Source organism: Ictalurus punctatus, chromosome 1, assembly GCF_001660625.3.
Source record: "Ictalurus punctatus breed USDA103 chromosome 1, Coco_2.0, whole genome shotgun sequence".
NCBI classification, from domain to species: domain Eukaryota; kingdom Metazoa; phylum Chordata; class Actinopteri; order Siluriformes; family Ictaluridae; genus Ictalurus; species Ictalurus punctatus.
Genome location: NC_030416.2, coordinates 24,644,083 through 24,664,785, shown reverse-complemented (window position 1 = coordinate 24,664,785; position 20,703 = coordinate 24,644,083). Strand labels below are relative to the sequence as shown.

The window sequence follows — 20,703 nt, the reverse complement described above, 5'->3', positions numbered from 1 at the left end:
TGTGCAAACTGATGTGGCTTGTCTAGAGTGTGAGTCACATGGCAGTGACTAATGAAAAGTCTGTGTTCTGATTTTAATTAATGCAATTAAAAAACTCTAAAACCTTGCCTGTTTTGACGATTAAGGCTTTCTGGGAAGGCAGCACCTGCTCACAGAGATGTTTGACCTCTTGTCTTCCTAAGTGCAAACTGACAGATGCTGTGTTTCACTTGTGGCAGGGTGACCCTTTTCCTACATCTCCAGCTCTGACTAATCCTGTGGCTGCTTTGTCAAGGGCTCAGAGCTGTGGCTGCATGTTTATTTTTAACAGGCTAAGAGCAGCAGAGTGTGTTTGAGTGAATCTGCAATCTGTATTTAAACACTGAGAAATGGGGTCATTATAAGGCATTGTGGGTTCCCGCCAAAGAGCTTGAGGTTGTCATGGAAACCTGCAGGTCTGAGCTTGTAACTGTTTGTGTCCAAGTCCTCACTAGATCTAGTAGCGAGAAAACTCTGCACATGGATAAGTCACATGTGAAATGTTTTGCTTATTGGTAATTTAATTTAAGCTTGTACATATTCAAATTATATTAATTTAATATTTAAATTATTAAGGCTAAGAAACTTGTTATTTAACAAATTGTTATTGAGATTAAATATAAATTGGAATTCAGCTGCTGGCAGTCTGATTAACAAGCCAAATTGATAATACTAACTTGATTTATTCTAAAACCCATTATAGAATTTAATCAAAATGCCACAAGATAATAAAAGTAAATGATTTCCATATACAGTCATGTGAAAAAATAAGTACATCCCATGGAAAGTGTTGAATTTTTTTGACACATTTTTGACTATTTTTACCTACAAGTAAACTTTGATCATATTTCATCATCTTTGAAACAGTGCCTATTATTTAAAGAGTTGATGTACCACAAGGAAAATGTGCTTTTTCAGTCATTCAACAGAAATATAAGTAGATGTGATATTCTTCTTTGGAAAAAGTACGTACACCCTTGGCCTCAGAAGCTAGTGTTGCCCCCTTTAGCAGAAATAACGTCCTGTAGGCAAGAGGCATAATTGTCCACCAGGCTTGCTGGCAATATTCTTTCAGTTGCAAGATGTTTGACGGTTTTCTTGCATGTACTGCCTGTTTCAAATCCCCCCACAACATTTCAGTGGGATTCAAATCTGGGCTTTGAGTAGGCCATTCCATAAACCTCCATTTCTTCTTTTTGAGCCATTTCTTAGTGGATTTGCTAGTGTTCTTTGAGACTTTTTTTTGCATCAGACCGTCTGCTCTTGGGCTGAATTTGCTGGGACGGCCAGTCCTGGACAAATTGGCAGTTGTTTGAAATTTGCGTCATTTGTATATTATTTTCCTTACAGTGGAATAATGTATTTCAAATAATTTGGAGCTCTTTTAAAATCCCTTGCCAGACTCATATGCATCCACAACCTTTTTTCTGAAGGTCTTACAGAACTCTTTAGATCTTGGCATGATGACATCATACACCTCAATAACAAAGGGAACACCAGACACTAGATATGAAAGGGGTGTAAATAAGACATATTCCAACTGCACTCCCTAAGCAGGTTCAAATCACTGGCACCCAATCTTGAACACCTGTTTCTAATTTTATGGATTTGAAGGTGTGATTAATGTATGGGATGTACTTACTTTTTCCACATGACTGATCTGTTTTTTGTTCATTTCAATTGTGAAAATTACTACAAAATATCATTTATATGTAATTTGGTAGTGTATCAACATTATTAATAGGCACTGTTTCAAAGAGGATCAAATGTTTACTTGTCCAAGTATGTAAAAAAAAAAAAAACAGCCAACGACTGTAAAACTTGTCAGAAGCCTTTTATTTTTGTCTGTATGTTCCATATTTAATGAGTTAATTTAAGCACTTTAAAAAAAATGATCTGATTTTAATATGATTTTTCCACCAGGGCATCTAGGTCAGTCGGATTGACAGGAATGCTGTGGAATGCACCAGTTTGTTTGATTCATTAGCATGACTCATTAACTGGTATAAGTAAGTAATGTTTTGTGTGCCTTTATTTCTTTTCTTATAGTCGGTGTTGAAGACAGGACGGCTGCTGATCAGTCATGAGGCTCCAGTGACTGGAGGCTTTGCTGCCGAAATCACCACAACAGTTCAGGTAAAAACCAGACACCCTTGCAGCTTAAATGTCTTATATGCCTGAGAGTTAGACAGCGTCCTCAGGAAGCTAGAGGATTTTTTTTTTTGCAAAGTTCTATTTGAACAGATTGTTTAGAGTTAATTACCTCAGACTAATCATCATCTAACAAAAACATGTTTGGTAACTACTGATTAGTTCATGCATTAATGCATTAAGCTTGTCTGTTTTATTCCCTACATAGGATAGAAGAACCCAGTTAACTAAAATATGCTAGTAAATGATCATGTTCTAGTCTATCATCAAGGCTGTGATTACTGTCATAGCTCACAGAATGAAACCTGTCTGTTCCCATTGCTGTTGCATATGCACTTCTGTAAAATTTTGGGTCATAGAGTTTATTTATGTGACCTGCCAACCACAGACTTAGTCCTGCTATTCACTCATGTGTAACTTTTAAATTCTTTGACGCTATTTTAGCTTGCGTCGTCTTGGAGAATCCTCTCTTTTTTTTTCTCTCGGTCACTTTTTTATGCTTCGTGGTGAGTGATTTAAGGGATTTCTGAATCTTTGTTTCTCTTTCTGAGCATATCTAAATCTATTCTCTAAGTATCATCCCTATTACATTAGTCCCATAAATGTACAGTTTAAACAACCACCATAATCTCATTCTTTCTCTGAGATTTGAGAAGGCAGTTGAGAGAGAGAGAGAGAAAGGTGCTTTTTAGTATTTACTGATTTAGTTGTAATAGTATAGTATATAAGTTTATGATACTTGATGAAGTGTCTCAGGCTTTAGCGAGGTTGTACTTGATCTTTTTCCCCCAGGCATTCATGAGATGTAACTGTGTGTTGATTGTATGCATGTGCTTCCTGGAGCTGTTTATGTGGTGGGGGTTGATGCATCAGCCAGATGGAATTGCCTTGTATACATACTGTATATAAAGACTGTATAGAGGAATAAATGCACTAAAAATAAGGCTTTTACCTAGATGATGCCTCACAGGTATTCACTAAGTAACCTTTCTTGGTTTAACAGCTATTAGAGTTAAATTCATAAAATCATTAGCTAACCAATTTCATTAGCTTGCCCAGAATTGTACTTCAAGTTGCTTGTTTTTGTTGCTGGGAGCTCTGAACTTAATATTACACTCAAGTGTAATTCTACTATGTCGACAGTCGATGTCGGCTATGAATGAATGTATGTTTGCACCTTCATGTTTCTTGCACTAGCACAAACGTCAGATATTACCTTTAACTTGCTTACTTCATCTTCTTGTTTTTATGGAAACTTTGATTGCTCCCATGATTAAACAGGATTCCATTTTAAAGGTCTGTTGAGGTGAGATGATTTCCTTCTGAAATCAATGACCATATCTTTTGAAAGCTTGGATGTATTGAGTTGGAAGAAGAGCTAATCACAACATCTAACTAACAACCATTTATCTGATGGTCAGTGTGTCATCAGCAATATCGGGGAATTCACAGCCGTTATGAGAGCCATTGAGGAACACACCTCTGACAAACTGTCATTAACCATCATAATCTGAGACGAGAATATTTAGTCTATATTCCATGCCACAAAATTTCCATCAATATTTCAAATACATAAGCAATTTTTTAGCAAAAATATATTGCTGGCTGATTTTAAAAGCTGAGGAAAAGTTCAGAAATAAGTCATGCATGTGCATTTTGGCTTCTGAGATGTTTATACAAGACCTTGTACAAAAAGGAGTGTGATTAGGGTATCCTCAATCAGTACGTTTACATGGACAACAATGATCCAATATTAAGCCGATTAAGACAATACTCTGAATAAGAAACTACTATGTAAACAGCAATTTTTTATTACCTTAATCCGATTAAAGTCATATCCGAAGTAAACACAAACTGAATTAAGACATGTGGAGTACTCCTGTTTTAGTCGCATTATCGACGTGTATTACAGACATGTAAACACCTTAATCACACTATTAACGTCGTGTGGGAGTTTTCACTGCATTTTGGGACAGGACACGTACACACACGGCAGTGCTCAACTGTTTTACGGAAAACAAAAGAGCACGGCTGCGTCCGAAACCTCTTTCTTACCTGCTGTATATTAGGCGAAATACATGTATCTCAGCTACTATATAGTAAGTAAGTGCACGGTTTCGGACATAGCCCATGGCTTCAAGCTGTCGTTTGTTTGCACGTATAGCATGACAAATAACCAACTGCACTTTAAGCTTTCGTAAAATGAAAAATAAAAACACCCAAAACTGTATATGGTACCATAACAAAGACGAACTGTATGTCGATACGTGAAATTCTGGAGGGAACGTCGGACGGCGTGGCATGGGGACGTAATGACGTGTGATGTTAATTGCTCTATGTTCCATAACATGTAAAATGGGAACGTGAAAGGAGTATTCTAAAAGCGACTCATGCAAACACCTTAATCACAATATTGTTTTATTCAGAGTAAGGTCAATAATTAGATTACTGCTGTCCATGTAAACGTAGTCAGAGAGACACCAGGCAAAGGGATTCTATAATGTGTTTTTCCTTATAAATATCGTGCATTTCTTGCAGAAACAATACTCTTGCACCATTAAACAGCATTTAAATCCACATTTAAATCCAGATGATTTTTAAACACTTCTAGCAGTCATGGAATGCTGAACGCTTTAAAAACTTTTAAGAGTTATGTTGTATGGTTTACCCACCTACATTGGGTTTTCACTAAGAGCCTATGAGAATAAAACCGAGACTAAAATGCACAATCCTCAGGATGATTAAGTTGGCCATTATAATGACCATTAAGGCTTGCATAAGCCACACTTTATATTCACATTTTCAATTTCTGCTGCAAGCGATTTATTTGAACAGTGTTGCAGACATGTTTGACTGGGTGATATGACAGTTTAATATTGATATTTTAAATGATAGCCCAGTTGACTTTTCTAGTGTTATGATACCTTGTTTGGAAGCAAGTGCGGGCGAACCGAACTAGAGTGCGAGGGTCAGGCGGAAGACAAACACGGAAGACAGAAGCAAGTCAGGTGATCAGTCGAACAGTCCACACTGGGCAGGACAGGTAATCGTGGTCGAGAAACAAGGTAAGACGTTTGAGAAACGGGAAAATCCAAACAAGAACAACGGCTTGGTGAACGACAGAGAAGTTAGTTCTGAGCGTTTACTTCACGAGGCTCTGATGTTTACGAGGTCCTTTATAACTTATGATAGAGTACAGATATCCGCAATCAGTACTCCGGCGAATGTGAGCGCGTGCGTGACTGGGCCCAAAAGGGCTCACTCTGGGAGCCGAATCCCTCCGAGGCCTCGCTCTCCTCCGTGGTCTCAGTTTTGCTGGGTGAGTGGCATGGAAGTCCCTGCACAGGCTTGGGTCCAGAATGTCCTGGGACGGGATCCAGCACTGCTCCTCTGGGCCATATCCTTCCCAGTCCACCAGGTACTCAAGATTACTGCTCCGACCTCTGGAATTTAGGATGGTATAGAGGCGGTAGGCTGGCTGGCCGTCAATTTCTAACGGCTCGGGTGGGGAGTCACCTGGCACCGCCATGGCTAAGGGGCCCGGTATAACTGGCTTAAGGAGAGAGACATGGAATGACGGGGCGATGCGGCTATGTTTGGGTAATTCCAGCTGGTATGTGATCTCATTAATTTGTTCCTTGATTGAAAAGGGCCAATATACTTGGGGTTAAGTTTCCTGCCCAGGAGTGGCTGTTTTAGGTCCTTCGTGGAAAGCCACACCCTGTGCCTGGGTTGGTAATTGGGGTGATCCCTCCAGTGATGATCCCCTTTCGTTTGGCAGTGCGTGAGGCCTGCACTGGATGTTGATGTGTGCGTTCCCTGACCTGATCACTCCGGTGGAACCATTCATCCACCACTGGTGAGTCGGTGGGGTTGGCATTCCAGGGAAATAAAGGCGGCTCGTAGCCCAAGACACACGGAAAGGGGGTAAGCTGTGTTGCGGAGTGTCGAAGGGAGCTCTGTGCATACTCTGCCCAGGAAAGGAAATGGCCCCAATCCTCCGGGTTAGTGGCACAAAAGGTTCGGAGGAATCTAGCGACTTCTTGGTTTTCCCGTTCTACCTGTCTGTTGGCCTGGGGGTGGTAACCGGAGGTGAGGTTAACGGTGACACCTATCTTCTCCATGAAGCTGGCCCAGACTCTTGAAATGAATTGCGGCCCCCTATCACTCACGATCTCTTCCGGGATCCCAAAATACCTGAACACATGTTGGAACTCAGCCGTGGCAAAGGCAGACGGGATGGTGGGCAGTGGAATGTGGCACAGGGACTTCGACTCCGGCAAGTCCGTGATGAAGTCTAGGGCCAGGTGGGACCACGGGCGTGCGGGGATAGGTAAGGGCATAAGCTTACCAGCTGGCAGAGTACACGGTACCTTAGCCTGGGCACATGTAGAACACTAGGACACTACGTGCTGTACCTCCCTAGACATGTGGGGGCACCAGTACTTCTCAGCCAGTAGTCGGTGGGTGTGATGTATCCCCGGGTGGCCCGTCGCAAGTGCCGTGTGGGCCCAGGTGATGAGCTCCAGTCGGTATCACTTCGGGACAAATGCTTGCTAGGAGGACATTCTGCCGGGATTTGTGACCTGGGGACGCGTGCTAAGGCCTGGTCCAATGTCCACTCTATGGTGCTAACAATACAGGAGGGGGACAGGATATAATCTCCGTGGTCTGCTCGGCTTTCAGGGCAGTGGATTTGTGACAGGGCGTCGGCCTTAGTGTTCTTATCTCCTGGGCTATATGACAAGGTAAACTGGAACCTGGAGAAGAACAGGGACCAACGGGCCTGGTGAGGCGTGAGACATTTGGCTGTCCTCAGATACTCAAGGTTCTTATGGTCGGTATAAATAACAAACGGGTGCATGGTACCCTCCAGCCAGTGCCTCCACTCCTCTAGGGCCAGTTTGACTGCCAGGAGTTCTCAGTTCCCCACATCATAATTGCGTTCCGCTGACGACAACTTACGGGGGAAGAACGCCACAGGGTGCAGCTTGGGCTTATCTCCTAGCCTCTGTGAGAGAATGGCCCCTACCCCTGCTTCAGAGGCATCAAGCTCCACAACGAAGGGTCTGGAGGGATCCAGGTGCCTGAGGATGGGGGCTGTCATTAAGGCCCTCTTGAGCTTGTCCAGTGCTTCCTGGGCGGCTGGGGTCCAAACGAGCCGCCTGGGCTTGCCATGCAAGAGGGACGTCAGGGGTTGTGCTATCGTACTGAAACCGTGAATGAACCGTCGGTAAAAGTTCGCAAAGCCAAGGAACCGTTGCAGCTCCCTGACGGTTCAGGGCGTGGGCCATTCTACCACCGCTTGGACCTTACGCTGGTCAATGGTGACCCCCTTCTGGCTGATGATGTATCCCAGGAAGGAGATCGTGTGTTGGTGGAATTCGCACTTCTCGGACTTTACATAAAGCTGATGTTGCAGTAGGCAGCGCAACATCCGCCAGACATGGCCGATATGCTCCTCCAGGGATGCCAAATACACCAGTATGTCATCGATGTATGTAATGACACTCCTCCCCAACATGTCTCTCAGGACATCATTAATTAGTCTCTGGTACACCGAGGGGGCGTTAACGAGCCTGTACAGCATGACCAAGTATTAATAGTGCCCGGAGGTGGTGCTAAATGCCGTTTTCCACTCATTCCCCTTCCGCATGCAGACCAGGTTGTATGTGCTGCTCAGGTCCAGCTTCGTAAAAATGGTCGCAGATCTTAACTGTTCAGGGGCTGCAAGAACCAGTGGCAGGGGATACCGGTATTTGACTGACACTTGGTTTAAGCCCCGGTAATCGATACACGGTTGTAGGCCCCCACCTTCTTCTCAATGAACAAGAACCCGGCGGACACTGGGGATGTGGAAGGTCTAATGTACCCCTGTTGGAGGGCCTCCTGAATATATTCCTCCATGGCCCTTTGTTCCACTTGGGAGAGAGGGCATACACGACCTCGAGGTGGGCTGGCTCCGGGAAGGAGCTCAATTGCGCAGTCGTAGGGACGGTGTGGTGGTTAACCGCTTGCTCTCTCCTTGCGGAATACCTCACTGAGGTCCCAATATTCGGGATGAACCGAGACTGGAACAAGAGTCATGGGGCTCTTCAATGTCATGGTAGCCAAAGGGACCTTGGGGATGTTCAGGCAGTTACTCAGGCAATACGGGGACCATTGGGTAACTTGCTTGTCCGTCCAAGAGACCTGGGGGTTGTGGAGCTCCAGCCAAGGTCGGCCTAGAATCATGGGGTGCCAGGCGGAGACCGTGACGTACAGGACTATGGTTTCGTGGTGGAGGGCACTAACTTGAAATACTAGTGGCAGTGTACAGTGGGATATGACCCCCCCCCCAATGAGAGACCCATCTATGGCCTGGATATAATGTGGCTGGAGCAGGCGGTGCACGGGAAGGCTGAGGTCCTGCACAGTTTTCTGGTCTATGAAGTTCCCGGCCGCTCCTGAGTCGATCAGCGCTGAAAGCACAAAAGGCCACCCTGAATGTTCTATTTTCACAGGTAACACGAATACATGTGAAATGTGTGTTCGGAGTGGACTCACTGTTTGTTGACGAGGTGAAAGCACAAAAGGCCGCCCCAAATGTTCTATTTTCACAGGTAACACGAATACATGTGAAATGTGTGTTCGGAGTGGACTCACTGTTTGTTGACGAGGTGAAAGCACAAAAGGCCGCCCCAAATGTTCTGTTTTCACAGGTAACACGAATACATGTAAAATGTGTGTTTGGAGTGGACTCACCGTTTGGCAACGAGGACGGCTGTCGGCACTCCCCTCTGTTGGTCACTGTGTGGGTGCCCTCGCCGCAATAGAAGCAGCGAGACTCATGAAGATGCCTCTCCCTCTCTGCCTCATGAAGCCGGGTCTGGCCGAGCTGCATGGGCTTGGCTGTGGGTGCTGGCTCTGGTGGAAAGTGCGCAGGCGGCACGGCAGGAACGTGCGCAGCCAGTGCTGGCTGAACATACACCTGCACTGGTAGAGGAATATGCACAGGCGGCGGTGGTGGAATTTGCGCAGCCGGCGCTGGCTGACCGTACGCTGCCGCTCGAAGTGAAATGTGCGCAGGTGGTGACGTGGACGGACACACACGCGAGACACTTGCTCGTTTAAGTGCACTATCGGGTCCTGCTGCACATTTATCGCTCGGTTCTGTTCGAGGATATAGCATTGCCATTCTGGGGTGCCCGCTGCCGCCATAGTAGGCGAAGTAATCTGTTACGATACCTTGTTTGGAAGCAAGCGCAGGCAAACCGAACTAGAGTGCGAGGGTCAGGGGGAAGACAAACACGGAAGACAGAAGCAAGTCAGGTGATCGGGTGAACAGTCCACACTGGGCAGGGCAGGTAATTGTTGTCAAGAAACAAGGTAAGACGTTTGAGAATCGGGAAAATCCAAATGAGAACAACGGCTTGGTGAACGAAAGAGAAGTTAGTTCTGAGCGTTTACTTCGCGAGGATCTGATGTTAACGAGGTCCTTTATAACCTATGATAGAGCACAGGTGTCCGCAATCAGTACTCCGGCGAATGTGAGCGCATGCGTGACTGGGAAGTATAGTTCTTGTTGGCCATTTTTGTCATTCGCGCTGCACTCCGGGAACTGTAGTCACGAGTTCGCTGCGAAGTGACATCTAGACATTAAATAACACTACTGTATTGCGTTAAATTGCGAGCAAACCTATATGTTGTGATAAGTGTTGTGTAACTGTTTTAAAGAATTGTTGTATGATATTTTTGTCACATTGCCCTTCCATCATTAAACAGCATTAGGGTTGTAACTTTCATATGGAGTGTAAAATTCATATGGAGTATGACCAGTTACTTTTGTAGCCTACCTACTCACCTTCTCATTGCACATGAAGCTACTGCGATTTTTTTTGACAGTAAGACATTACAATAAGCATAAGGTCCATAACTGTGACAAGAATGGGAATTTAGTATAAAGTGTCAGTGCAGTAATGGGTGTGATAGTAACCTGAGAGAAGTGGTGTATAAGTGACAGTGCAGTGCTGTAATTAGTCAGTATAATCAAAATGTCTGTGTGATGTAAACAGAACATCAGTGCAATAAATGAATGGTGACATGTCCATCATTAATGATTTAGTGTTTGTGCATTGGAGTGAAGGGTGTTACTTGTATACTAGGGTGATGTGTATGTCACACAGTGTTCAGGAGTCTGACAGCCTGGGGATAGAAGCTGTTAGTCTGGTAGTCCCTGAGTAGATGCTGCAGAAACTTCTTTCATATGGCAGAGGGGCAAATAGATTGTGGGAGGGATGTGAGGGATTCTTCACAATGCTGGAGGGCTTACAGATGTTGCATGAGTTACATTAGAGATGCAATTCCCAAAACAGACTGTGGTGCAGCTGGTTAAGACACTCTCTATGGTGCCCCTGTAGAACGTGGTGAGGATGGGTGGGGGGAGGGGAGGGGGGGTGTTTTTATCCAGAGGGGGAAGAGATCAGTGCAATCTGAAGTCTACATTCATCTCTTTTCTTCTGTCGACTTTGAGAGATGGATTGCTGTTCTTGCACCAGACCATGAGCCATTTCACAATAGGGAGGAAAAAGAAGCATAACGTTATCCTTCTCTCTTATTGGTAATTGCAACATCACTTTGCTTCTCTTTTCTGCAAGTTATACTCATAGGTTTTGCATAATTCTCCCCATCCACTTTGCCTAATTAATGGTTGTTCAGTTGTAGATAACCAGCTGTCATTGAAAATTAAAGACTTTTGTCTGCTTTGTTGCATTGCTGCTGGTGTGAGACCAGGGTTTGACATTTTTAAAACTCATTTAAAATCTTAATTTAATGTGTTTCCTAAAACACATTCCACAGATTTGAATGAACAGGGTTGAATCCCTGAACGGGTTAATTGACCTACCCAGTACGATAGCACAGTCTTGTTACTGTAGATTTTGTTTTGTTTGGTGGTTTTCCCTTTGATACTTCATAGTCTTGATTGAGCAGTACATAACATGGAAAAAGAAAAGATAGCAAACCCATCCGCCATGGAACAAATGCCCTGCGGTGGTTGTAAGTTTGACTCTGACGTGGATATTGGGCTAAAAGCTACTAAATTATCAATAGCTCCCCTTATGGAAAATATTCACCTTTTTATGTGTGAGTGAAAGAGCGATGAGCCTGGACCATAAGGTGCTTCCCTTTTAAACATGCCTGGGATTGCCTTGTCAGTTGTCCACTGTGTTTGTCAGGCAGTAATGAATAAAAAATATGATTCCCTGGAATTATAATCTTGTCTGCGGCACCCGGGCTTATGATTTGGCTGCCTAAGCACCACATTCAAAAAACCTAGTCTCAGCCTCAGAATCTCTGGCCATGGCCCATAAACACTTTTCTGGCCACAAGATTCAGAATCTTAATGCTTGCAGTCTGATCCCTGTGCACCGGTTTTCAATAGGAAACCGGCTTTTGAACAATGAACACAATTAGTCACTGGACTGATGGAGTCCCAATTTGAAAAGTTATTAAAGAGTTATGAGCTACTCTGCCATGTCAGTCACAGGACCTCTTTCTATAAAAGTAGGTTGGTTTTGGCCACATTTATTAATGAAATGTACAAGAATGTACTGTGCCAGAAGACTGGTTTGCAAGACTACTAACTAGTGATGCACCAATGTATCGGCCAATATTCAGTATCGGCCGATAAAGGCGATTTTTCATGCTATCGGCCATCAACATCCGATGAGCAGGGCCAATTATATCCTGTCAATCAAAAGAGGGCTGGAAAACATCGAATTCAAACTTACTTTGAATTGGGTGACAATGATGACCAAACTGCAGTTTGTAAGCTCTGCACTGTTAAAATTTTACACCGCATGCTGCAGCAGAGCAGAAGCAGTGCGTATTTTTTTCTGCGTGCATGTTAACGAATGAGTGCTTTTACACCGGATGCTGCAGCAGTGAAATAGTTTCGATGTCGAGACGAATTAATTTTTTATTTGCTGCGCTGCTCGAGTTGCTCACGCTGAATTAAAGTGCCAGTACACAGTTGAAAGATTTAAATGAAGTAGAGTTGACAAAAAAGGTATATATTGCACAGAAAAATATATTTGTAGATTAGGATGTTTCATATCCAGTTAATGTTCATGAGTTAATATCATTAAAATAAAGTTTATATTATATATTACCAGTTTGATGTTAATGATGAAGTAGAAATGCTTTTGTTTGTGGTGTGTGAATGTGAGACTAACAGGAGCTTTTTTTTTAGAATTCAGTCCATTTTAATATAAATTAATAACATTCAAAAAGTTAAGAAATCTTACTTTAATCTTCAGAATTTAGTTAATGTTAATTTGAGTAATGTGTTTTCTGTTTATGAGACTAATTACTGTGAAACAATTTGTTGAAATGGAGTGAATAAAGTTTTTGTTTGCATTTCCTTCAGAATTGTGGAATTAATTATTATTAATTATTTCCACAAAACCACCAAGCTATCGGTATCGGCCGATGTCACCCTGAATAATCGGCTATCGGTATCAGCTGAGAAATTTAGTATCGGTGCATCTACTAACAGTTATACTTTGAGGGACTTGCCTGCAATATGGTCTTCAGTGAGTCTTCCAGTTTCTCCCTGAGAATGGGAGAGGAGTGCTGTGTCCTGTTATTTCTGGATTCATGGCTGGAACAAAGGGATTTTTAGGTCGATCTAGCCATTCCTGGACACCTCAGTGGAATAGTTGGATTATTGTTTCTCCCTTTTGCTCATGAAGGCAGTTGGAATTGTGTGAGGGGATGAAAGCATCCTGTCCTGACTGGAGCCGTGTCATGTGTCATTGTTTGGCATTATGAGGTGTGTGCATGTGTGTATGAGAAAGAAGGAAAGGCTCAGCTCACATGATTATCTGAATGGTCTTTTGGGGTACCCAGAGAGGGATGGTGAAAAGTGTCTTTCTGACAGTACTCTTAAAACACTTTTCTACTCTGGCTCTTCTTGTCACTCATCTGTTTCTTGTTCAACAAAGTTTCAGTTATTGTTTGTTTAGCACACACTACATGCTTCCTTTATAGGAATTTGTTAATAGCAAAGGCGTGTACTAGAAATTGTTTTAGAGATTGCAAAAATGCATATAAAAGCGTTTACCTTTGTGGAAGCGCTTCCACGATTTCATTTGGTGAAATCGGCCAGAAATGTGGTCATGCCGTCAGAAGAATGCAAACATCAAAATGCGGTCAGCATCTCAGGTATGTAGAATAGGAACTAATACTCTGACTTTCCTCAGATGTTCATATCAGTGAACTACATAAATAGCCTAGCTGATGCTTTTTGCCTGGATATCTTTACCTCCCAGAATGGCTCCACCAGCACTGGATTAAACATTAAACTTGAACCACATGCAGTATTTTCTTTATGCTCTTGCCATAACCAGCTGCTTCTAAAAAGCACACATTTCTACACACTGACTTCAGAGAAGACCTACCACATTTTACAAGAGCCCAGTCACCTGACCTAGTTGTCTTCAAATTTTGCATGTGATTTGAATCAATAGGAATTAAACCTTCAACTGTGAGAGCTCTTAATGCCGAGTTGTGGTGATGAGCAGCTCATCAACGTGAGTAACCCTACTCACACCCTGCATACGTGTGTTGAGGAGGAAGGGCAGATTTGTAAACTAAAATAAACGATATTGTATGTCTTGCAGTGTTAGCACTGGAAGAATCTCTTTATGGAAATATTGTGACGATACCCATCTCTTCAATACATGTCACTTTTTGCGTAAACATTTATTATGCATTTTAAATACAGCATTTATGGAGTCGTGAAGTCTCCATTAGATGCTTTTGAGCACTATGCAAACAGCAGTGAAATTTAAGATTGAATTTAGTTTGTTCATGCTTTCTATTTCTTTTCCTTTTTTGGGCTTAGTGGCTGGAACGTGTTGATCAGTCATTCACTGCTGCCAAAAGTGGGTTATCTAAAAATTCATGAAGGATCATCATCTGATTTAAATATTAAAAATTACTCACTTATTTGGTTTGAGATCTATGATACTGACCTACTGAGTCAATTATTCTCAGCTAACACAACAGCTAATTTATGGTTTGAGTCTTGCACGTTGAAGCAATCACATATTCCAAACAATGGTGTTCTCAGAAATTACAAGCTCCTCAATGAGCAATCTTTGTTTTTGGTTGTAGATGATCATTGACTTTAATTTTGGCTGTGATTTAAAATCATGGTATTGTATTTTTAGGTAATGAAGTGTTCTCACAGAACAACAGGAGTTTTGTGTTGCTGTAGACTTCTAATCCTGTTTATTTATTTTATTTTATTTTTGTTCCAAATTTGTAAATTGTAGTGATCACAATCATACTCAGCAATTAAGGGTTGGGAGTTTTTAAACAGTATTAACTGTTCTAAGATTTGGTACATTTGGTTTTACCTGAATAAGAATACATTAGTTGGAATGAGCACGTGTTCTAGATGGATAGAAGTACAGATATGAGAAGGTGGTGGACTTTGGAATTCCTTTTTTTTTTTTTTTTTTTTTTAACATTCGTTGTTGTTGTTGTTGTTGTTTTTTAATTATTTATTTATTTTTATTATATATATATATATATATATATATATATATATATATATATATATATATATATATATATATATATATATATTTTTTTTTTTTTTTTTTTTACAAAGAACGCTTGATGGGAACTAGAGGTATGTATTTGTCCTGGGATTGCCAAAAAAAAAATATCACACGAAAAAGATTTCAGTGATCAGATATACAAAGAAAGATGACTTCTTACAGAGTACATTCCTTAATCCTTAGTAACTGCCTGTTCAGGGTCACGGTGGTTTAAATGAGGATATTAGTTTCTTTATATTTTGGAAAGAAGAACAAGCTAAATTTATTAGAAAATATCACATGCAGGTACAAACAAAAATATTAGTGGCACAAGTGTGATTAAAAAACATTCCCACTCACATCTCTACCAATTACGACTTTGTATGAGGTTGATGTTGAGGAATTCATAGACCATGCTCACAGTCCTAACATTTTGCCCCCTGCGTTGTTGGGTTGTTATTTTTTTTCCAGTTCAGGGCATAGTGGTAAGTTTAATATTTATTAAAAAAAAAAAAAAAACATGAATAAATGAATTAAATCCCTTTCAATGTCACAGATAGTGATAGTGTCACTGTGTTATACCCCTGTTTGGTTTATCAGATACATGCACATCTGAGATGAGTTATAATTTTTAGGCTGTATGTGCGTACATTTTTAACACGTTTTCATACCCTTCTTTGTCTCAGAATTCTTCATTCAGCCTTTATTCAGCAGCACCAAATCAACACAAAATATTGCCGCTTAAACTCCATCTGATTGAATGTATTTTGCACTCTTATTCAAGAATAAGAAAATACCAGATACAGAGTGGATGCCAGAATGTGACTTTTGAAATCTGACTTTCCACTAGGAAACAGTTCTCAATTCTCTTTTCTGGAAATATAGGTTTAGTAATACTAGCATTTTAATTATCATTTCAGAGCATTTCTACACTTTCAGTAATCTACAGTCTGTGGCTGGTGATTTATTTATTTATTTATTTATTTTTGTTTGTTTGTTTGTTTTTGTTTGTTTGTTTGGGGGACCGTTGCATGGTCCAAATTTATGAGTGCAGTGTTTGAGCTCTAAAATATTTATGTAATGCCTCAAAGCAAAAGTCTGTCCGGAGACAGACTGCCATGTTGTCTTATTTTTACAATGACATTTAAAGTATATTGCATGTAATCATGCACTTCTCATAGATAAACACTGACTCTAGTAAAGCTGCAGCTCTGCTGAAGCTCACTGTCCAGATCCGGTGGCTTGTGCACTTCTTGTGCCCTTCCAGTAAGTGTATTTAAGGATTTCTCTCTCTCTCTCTCTCTCTCTCTCTCTCTCTCTCTCTCTCACTCACACACACACACACACACACACACACACACACACACACACACACACACACACACACACACACACACACACACACACATATACATATATATATATATATATATGTATATATGTGTGTTCTCTAGTCAATGAAAGCACTAAGGAGAAGCTGTTGCCCAGACATATACTGGCTTGGCAGATGAACTCCTCTGCTTTGAGGCTATATGACAAAATTACATCTGCCTTAAATCTTAAAGAGACTCTAGCTCCTGGCTGGTATTGTAGAAATGCAGGCCCTCAGGTGAGAACTGGAGAACGGCTATTTTGAGTTCTTACAAAGAAGGTGAATCTTTTTTCATTGCTGTTTCAATATTCACAGCACACATTTAAACCACGCTTTATTTGATTCATGTATTATTTTTTGTTCTTGTTGGACGGGAGACTGAACAGAGTCTGTTCTATTCAGACCTGTACAGGTCAAGCCATCATACAGTATGCCAATATTCAGAATTAATAATGCCATCAATCTTAATAAGCACCTCCAGACCACTAATTTCAAAACAGCAAATCATTGATTAAACTGCATGCTTTTACAGTGGTGTTGGGGGTTTAGTCTGGTGCATAGTCAGAAAGATTTAATTTGGTCTCATCTGAGCATGATAAACTATTCCATTTGTAGTTCCAGTGAAGTTCTCAACAAAATTCAGGTTATACATTTTGTGGGTTGCTGTCAGTGCGTCATTTGTTCAACAGTTCTTGTTGTTATGGAGGTGGTGACTAACTTTAAAAAAAAAATAAATAAATTATAACATGACAACCCCAACCAAACTGTGACTGTGAATATTAAAATAATAATATATTTTTCAGGAATTGTATTTATTTTATTGTTGATTTTATTTTTATTTCAGATATTCTTTAGGGGTGCTAATCATTTTTTGCCATCTTTTGCCACAAGAAAAAATGCTATTTCTAGTTTCCCCAATTAATTAAGTTGAATATATGAGTGTTTGATTTATATAATCACTTTTTACTCTATATGAAATTTATTGTTGTATTGTTGGCCAAAGCTTTGATTATCATGATACAAAGCCACAAAAAAGAAAACTTCATTACAGTTTCAGACCAGCATCAACACTAAGACAGATGGGTAAGACAAACAGTCATAGTGTTATCAGTAGTTCATCAACACTAATGATGTCATTTAGATTATACTGTTGGCAATCTGTGTTTTTACAGACATCATTTATTATTTTAAAGGCTGAACGTACAGTGTAATAATGACTTGGAGTACAACCTTGATAACACATAAATTGCTCTGACATATGAGGTGACCAATAGCTTTTTTGACTAATGACAGCAGAGTTTTCACAGAATGTTTATTTAAAGCCTTGATGTCACTTAATTGCCTTTGACCAAATGGGTTTTTTGGTTAACATTATTGAGGAACACGCAATGTTTGCAGGGAAAAAATGAAGTCACAGATATAGAGCATCAAAAGAAATGGGGAAAAATGTTCGCTAAAATACCCCACATTCATCAGGCCTAACCACTCATAATTAGCAGCCAAGGTTTTGGGGGGACGGGGGGCTATATTGTCAGTGTTTGATGTGCAAGAAGAGAAGAACTGTACACTATATGCAAGTCAATAGCCCACATCATGGGTGAATAAAAGGACCCTTTCCCTATATGTGTATAGTAATTATATTCTTCATTCTTCAGAACATACACCGATGAGCAATAACATTAAAACCACCTGCCTAATATTGTGTAGGTCCCCCTTGTGCCACCAAAAACAGCTCTGACCAATCAAGGCCTGGACTCCACAAGACCTCTGAAGGTGTGCTGTGGTATCTGGCACATTAGCAGCAGATCCTTAAATCCTGCAAGTTGCGAGGTGGCCTCCGTGGTTCGGACATGTTTGAAGAGCTCATCCCACAGATGCTTGATCAGATTGAGATCTTGGGAATTTAGAGGCATGTCCCGGAGCATGTAGCCAAGACAACACGAGTGACTTTGTGACAAGTCTCCATGTCGTTAGTGGCCCAGACGAAGTTCAGACTTGAACACAATGGAATATCTGTGGAGAGATTTGTAGATTGCAGAGCTTGAGGTGATCTGCCAGTAAGAATGGGAGAAACTGCCCAAATTCAGGTCTGCAAAGCTTGTAGAGACTTCCACATGAAGACTGGAAGCTGTAACTGTTACTTTTACAGTACTGAAAAAGTGTCTGAATACTTATTTAAATAAGATTTCAGTATTAATTATTAATTGGAAAAAAAATAAGAAAATTTCTAAAAATGTCCCCCCTTTTTTAATTATGGGTTATGTTCTGTATAGTTATGACAAAAAAGTACATTTAATCCATTATAGTGCGACACCGTTTGGAAATATGCAGTGGCTGGCTTCATGTTTATCCCAGCAGTTACTCGTATTACCAGAGTGGTAACTGGTGTGAAATAGGGACAGCTGAACTCTAGCAAGTGTGAATTGGTGAAAAACATGACTCTGAAAAACATGATTCCCATGCTCTGCATTTGACTTATTGGACTGTAGAACTGTGTATTATGTCATGCTCTGCTTATCTCACATCTCTCTCCAGTTATTTCTGCCTCTGTAAGGGGAATCAGAAAATTAAAGTGAATGATGACATTATTTTAAATGGGCTTTGTGCATTGCTTGGAATAGCAGTGACTGGGTGGCTTTGAGTAAAGAAAGTGTGGGGATTTTGTCAGTTTTGCTTAGGTTTTCCTGGCTTCCCCATGGAGAGCGCTGACTGAATCTTCCCCCAATGTGAGATGGGATATAATACAGTGACACAAGAGTGGCCATGATTTTTAAACTCTCTGCCAATAACTTATGAAGAACATGAGAACGAAACATGGCTGTAGCATAAGGTTGTTTTTCATTGATATTTCTTATGCATCAAGAAAAAAGAGGCATTGTTCTCAGCATGGATTAAGTGTATGTAGCCTGTAAGGAAATGTGGAACAGGTCTTCCCCCAACAAGTGCACATTATCCATGTAGTTGTGACTCAATTATGTTATGGTTCTGTTTGCAGGAGGAATGTTTCCTAAACCTGGAGGCACCCATCGCCAGGGTGTGTGGATATGATACACCTTTCCCTCACATTTTCGAACCCTTCTATATCCCGGACAAATGGAAATGTTTTGAGGCTGTCAAACGAATGATCAACTATTAGGTGAGGTGTAAATACAAATAAAGTTTGAAAACTAGTTCTTTTTTACAGTGTCAGTTGTTATACTGTGTTACTGCAGATTTGTCTTGGAGAACCTGATGAGTAATACTTACTGAAATGAATAAGACCACTGCTCACATCTCCCTCAGACTATATTAATCCACTTTAATTGTGTTATTTTGAGTACCAGTCATAAAAGCCAAGATAGGGGAAGAAGTCCTGTAATCCACCCATCTCAGTTAATTAAGACTAAGTAGAAATTAAGTCTGTGAAGGATTTTCATTTCATTGTTTGTATCTCTTTCTTGCTGTACTCCCTAGTATATTTTATTGTGTTCAGGGCTGGTTTTTGAGTCTTTGCCGTCAGCTGCTTAAATGCTGATTTTTTTGCTTGCATCAACACATTTTTCCTCCTTTCCATCTTTCTTTCTTCTCCAGAATTAGACACGTCAACATGAAACTCTTCCTATTATGCTTTCCCTGTCTGTAGAATCTGGAAACAATGAACTCATCGCAGATGTGGTTTCTACCCTTGTTGACTAACAGACAACTCATGAGGATGAAAGAACATGGCCTATAACTACAGAACTTCAGTGGTCAATCGTCTGGAACAATATACATGAACACTAAGATGCAGATAACTAGTGTGTGCTCTTGAATTATATTTGGTGGCTGAATGGTTCCCTTTTTGCTGTTACATTGTGATTACCTCTGTTTAATCTCTTTGTCACATTGAATTCTGGGTGTTTTGGTTTCTGAACAAATTAAAGATATTAATCATGATGCTGTACAGTATTTGGTTTGTCAACATACTAAGTTAAGTTAAGTTAGCTAAGTTCTTATCTCTAAGCCATTCCATTTCATTCTTATCTCAAGGAAACTTTAAGGTGAGACTAAAACAAATACTATTGGGTCCACCACTGTTGCTATTTGTTTGTTTGTTTTAAAACCTTCTTGATCAGCCTAACTTTATTAGATCAGCTCAACTATTCAGATTAGGTGTTGCTAAAAGTCTGGAAATATAATTAGATTTTATCTGCCTGTCTTCTTAAACGTTAAGCTTCAAAAGTAATATACTGGATATAGGATACTGTGAGGTATGTCACATTGATAGCATTGAATCAGTTTCAAATAATGAGTCTTAAGAATGTGCACAAAGCCTAGTACAATGCTATATATACAGGCATTCTGTTGGTTGGCACTTCTTCTGCCAGGGTTACAGATGTTTTATCAAATGTTGTAGATAAATTGGTTCACTCTGTAGATTTATTATTGACTGCAAATCAATTCTGTCACCATTTCCATTGCAATAGTATTTCTATCTGGTCTGGGCTGTTTTTAAAAGGAGAGTCCTAGGACTCCACACATTTATTTCTCAAAATGACGTCTTATCTGTTGCAACATATGACACCCTTCTTGTTGCCAAAAATACAGTATTCT

The 20,703-nt window shown here is 40.7% G+C and overlaps 1 protein-coding gene across 2 annotated transcripts in view; it reads left to right on the top strand.

Moving 5' to 3' along the window:
* The window catches only part of bckdhb (branched chain keto acid dehydrogenase E1 subunit beta), a 59,349-nt gene extending 39,303 nt beyond the window's left edge, over nt 1–20,046 (top strand). The window contains exons 9-11 of one of the 2 annotated variants that reach the window (XM_017477373.1): nt 2,068–2,154; nt 19,127–19,267; nt 19,754–20,046. In XM_017477373.1, the coding sequence (XP_017332862.1) occupies nt 2,068–2,154; nt 19,127–19,267 (228 nt within the window). In that variant the 3' untranslated portion in view covers nt 19,754–20,046. Of the gene's footprint in view, nt 1–2,067; nt 2,155–19,126; nt 19,268–19,701 lie in introns of both variants that reach the window. The other variant, XM_017477364.1, reaches the window with a different exon arrangement.
* The last annotated feature ends 657 nt before the right edge of the window (nt 20,047–20,703 follow it).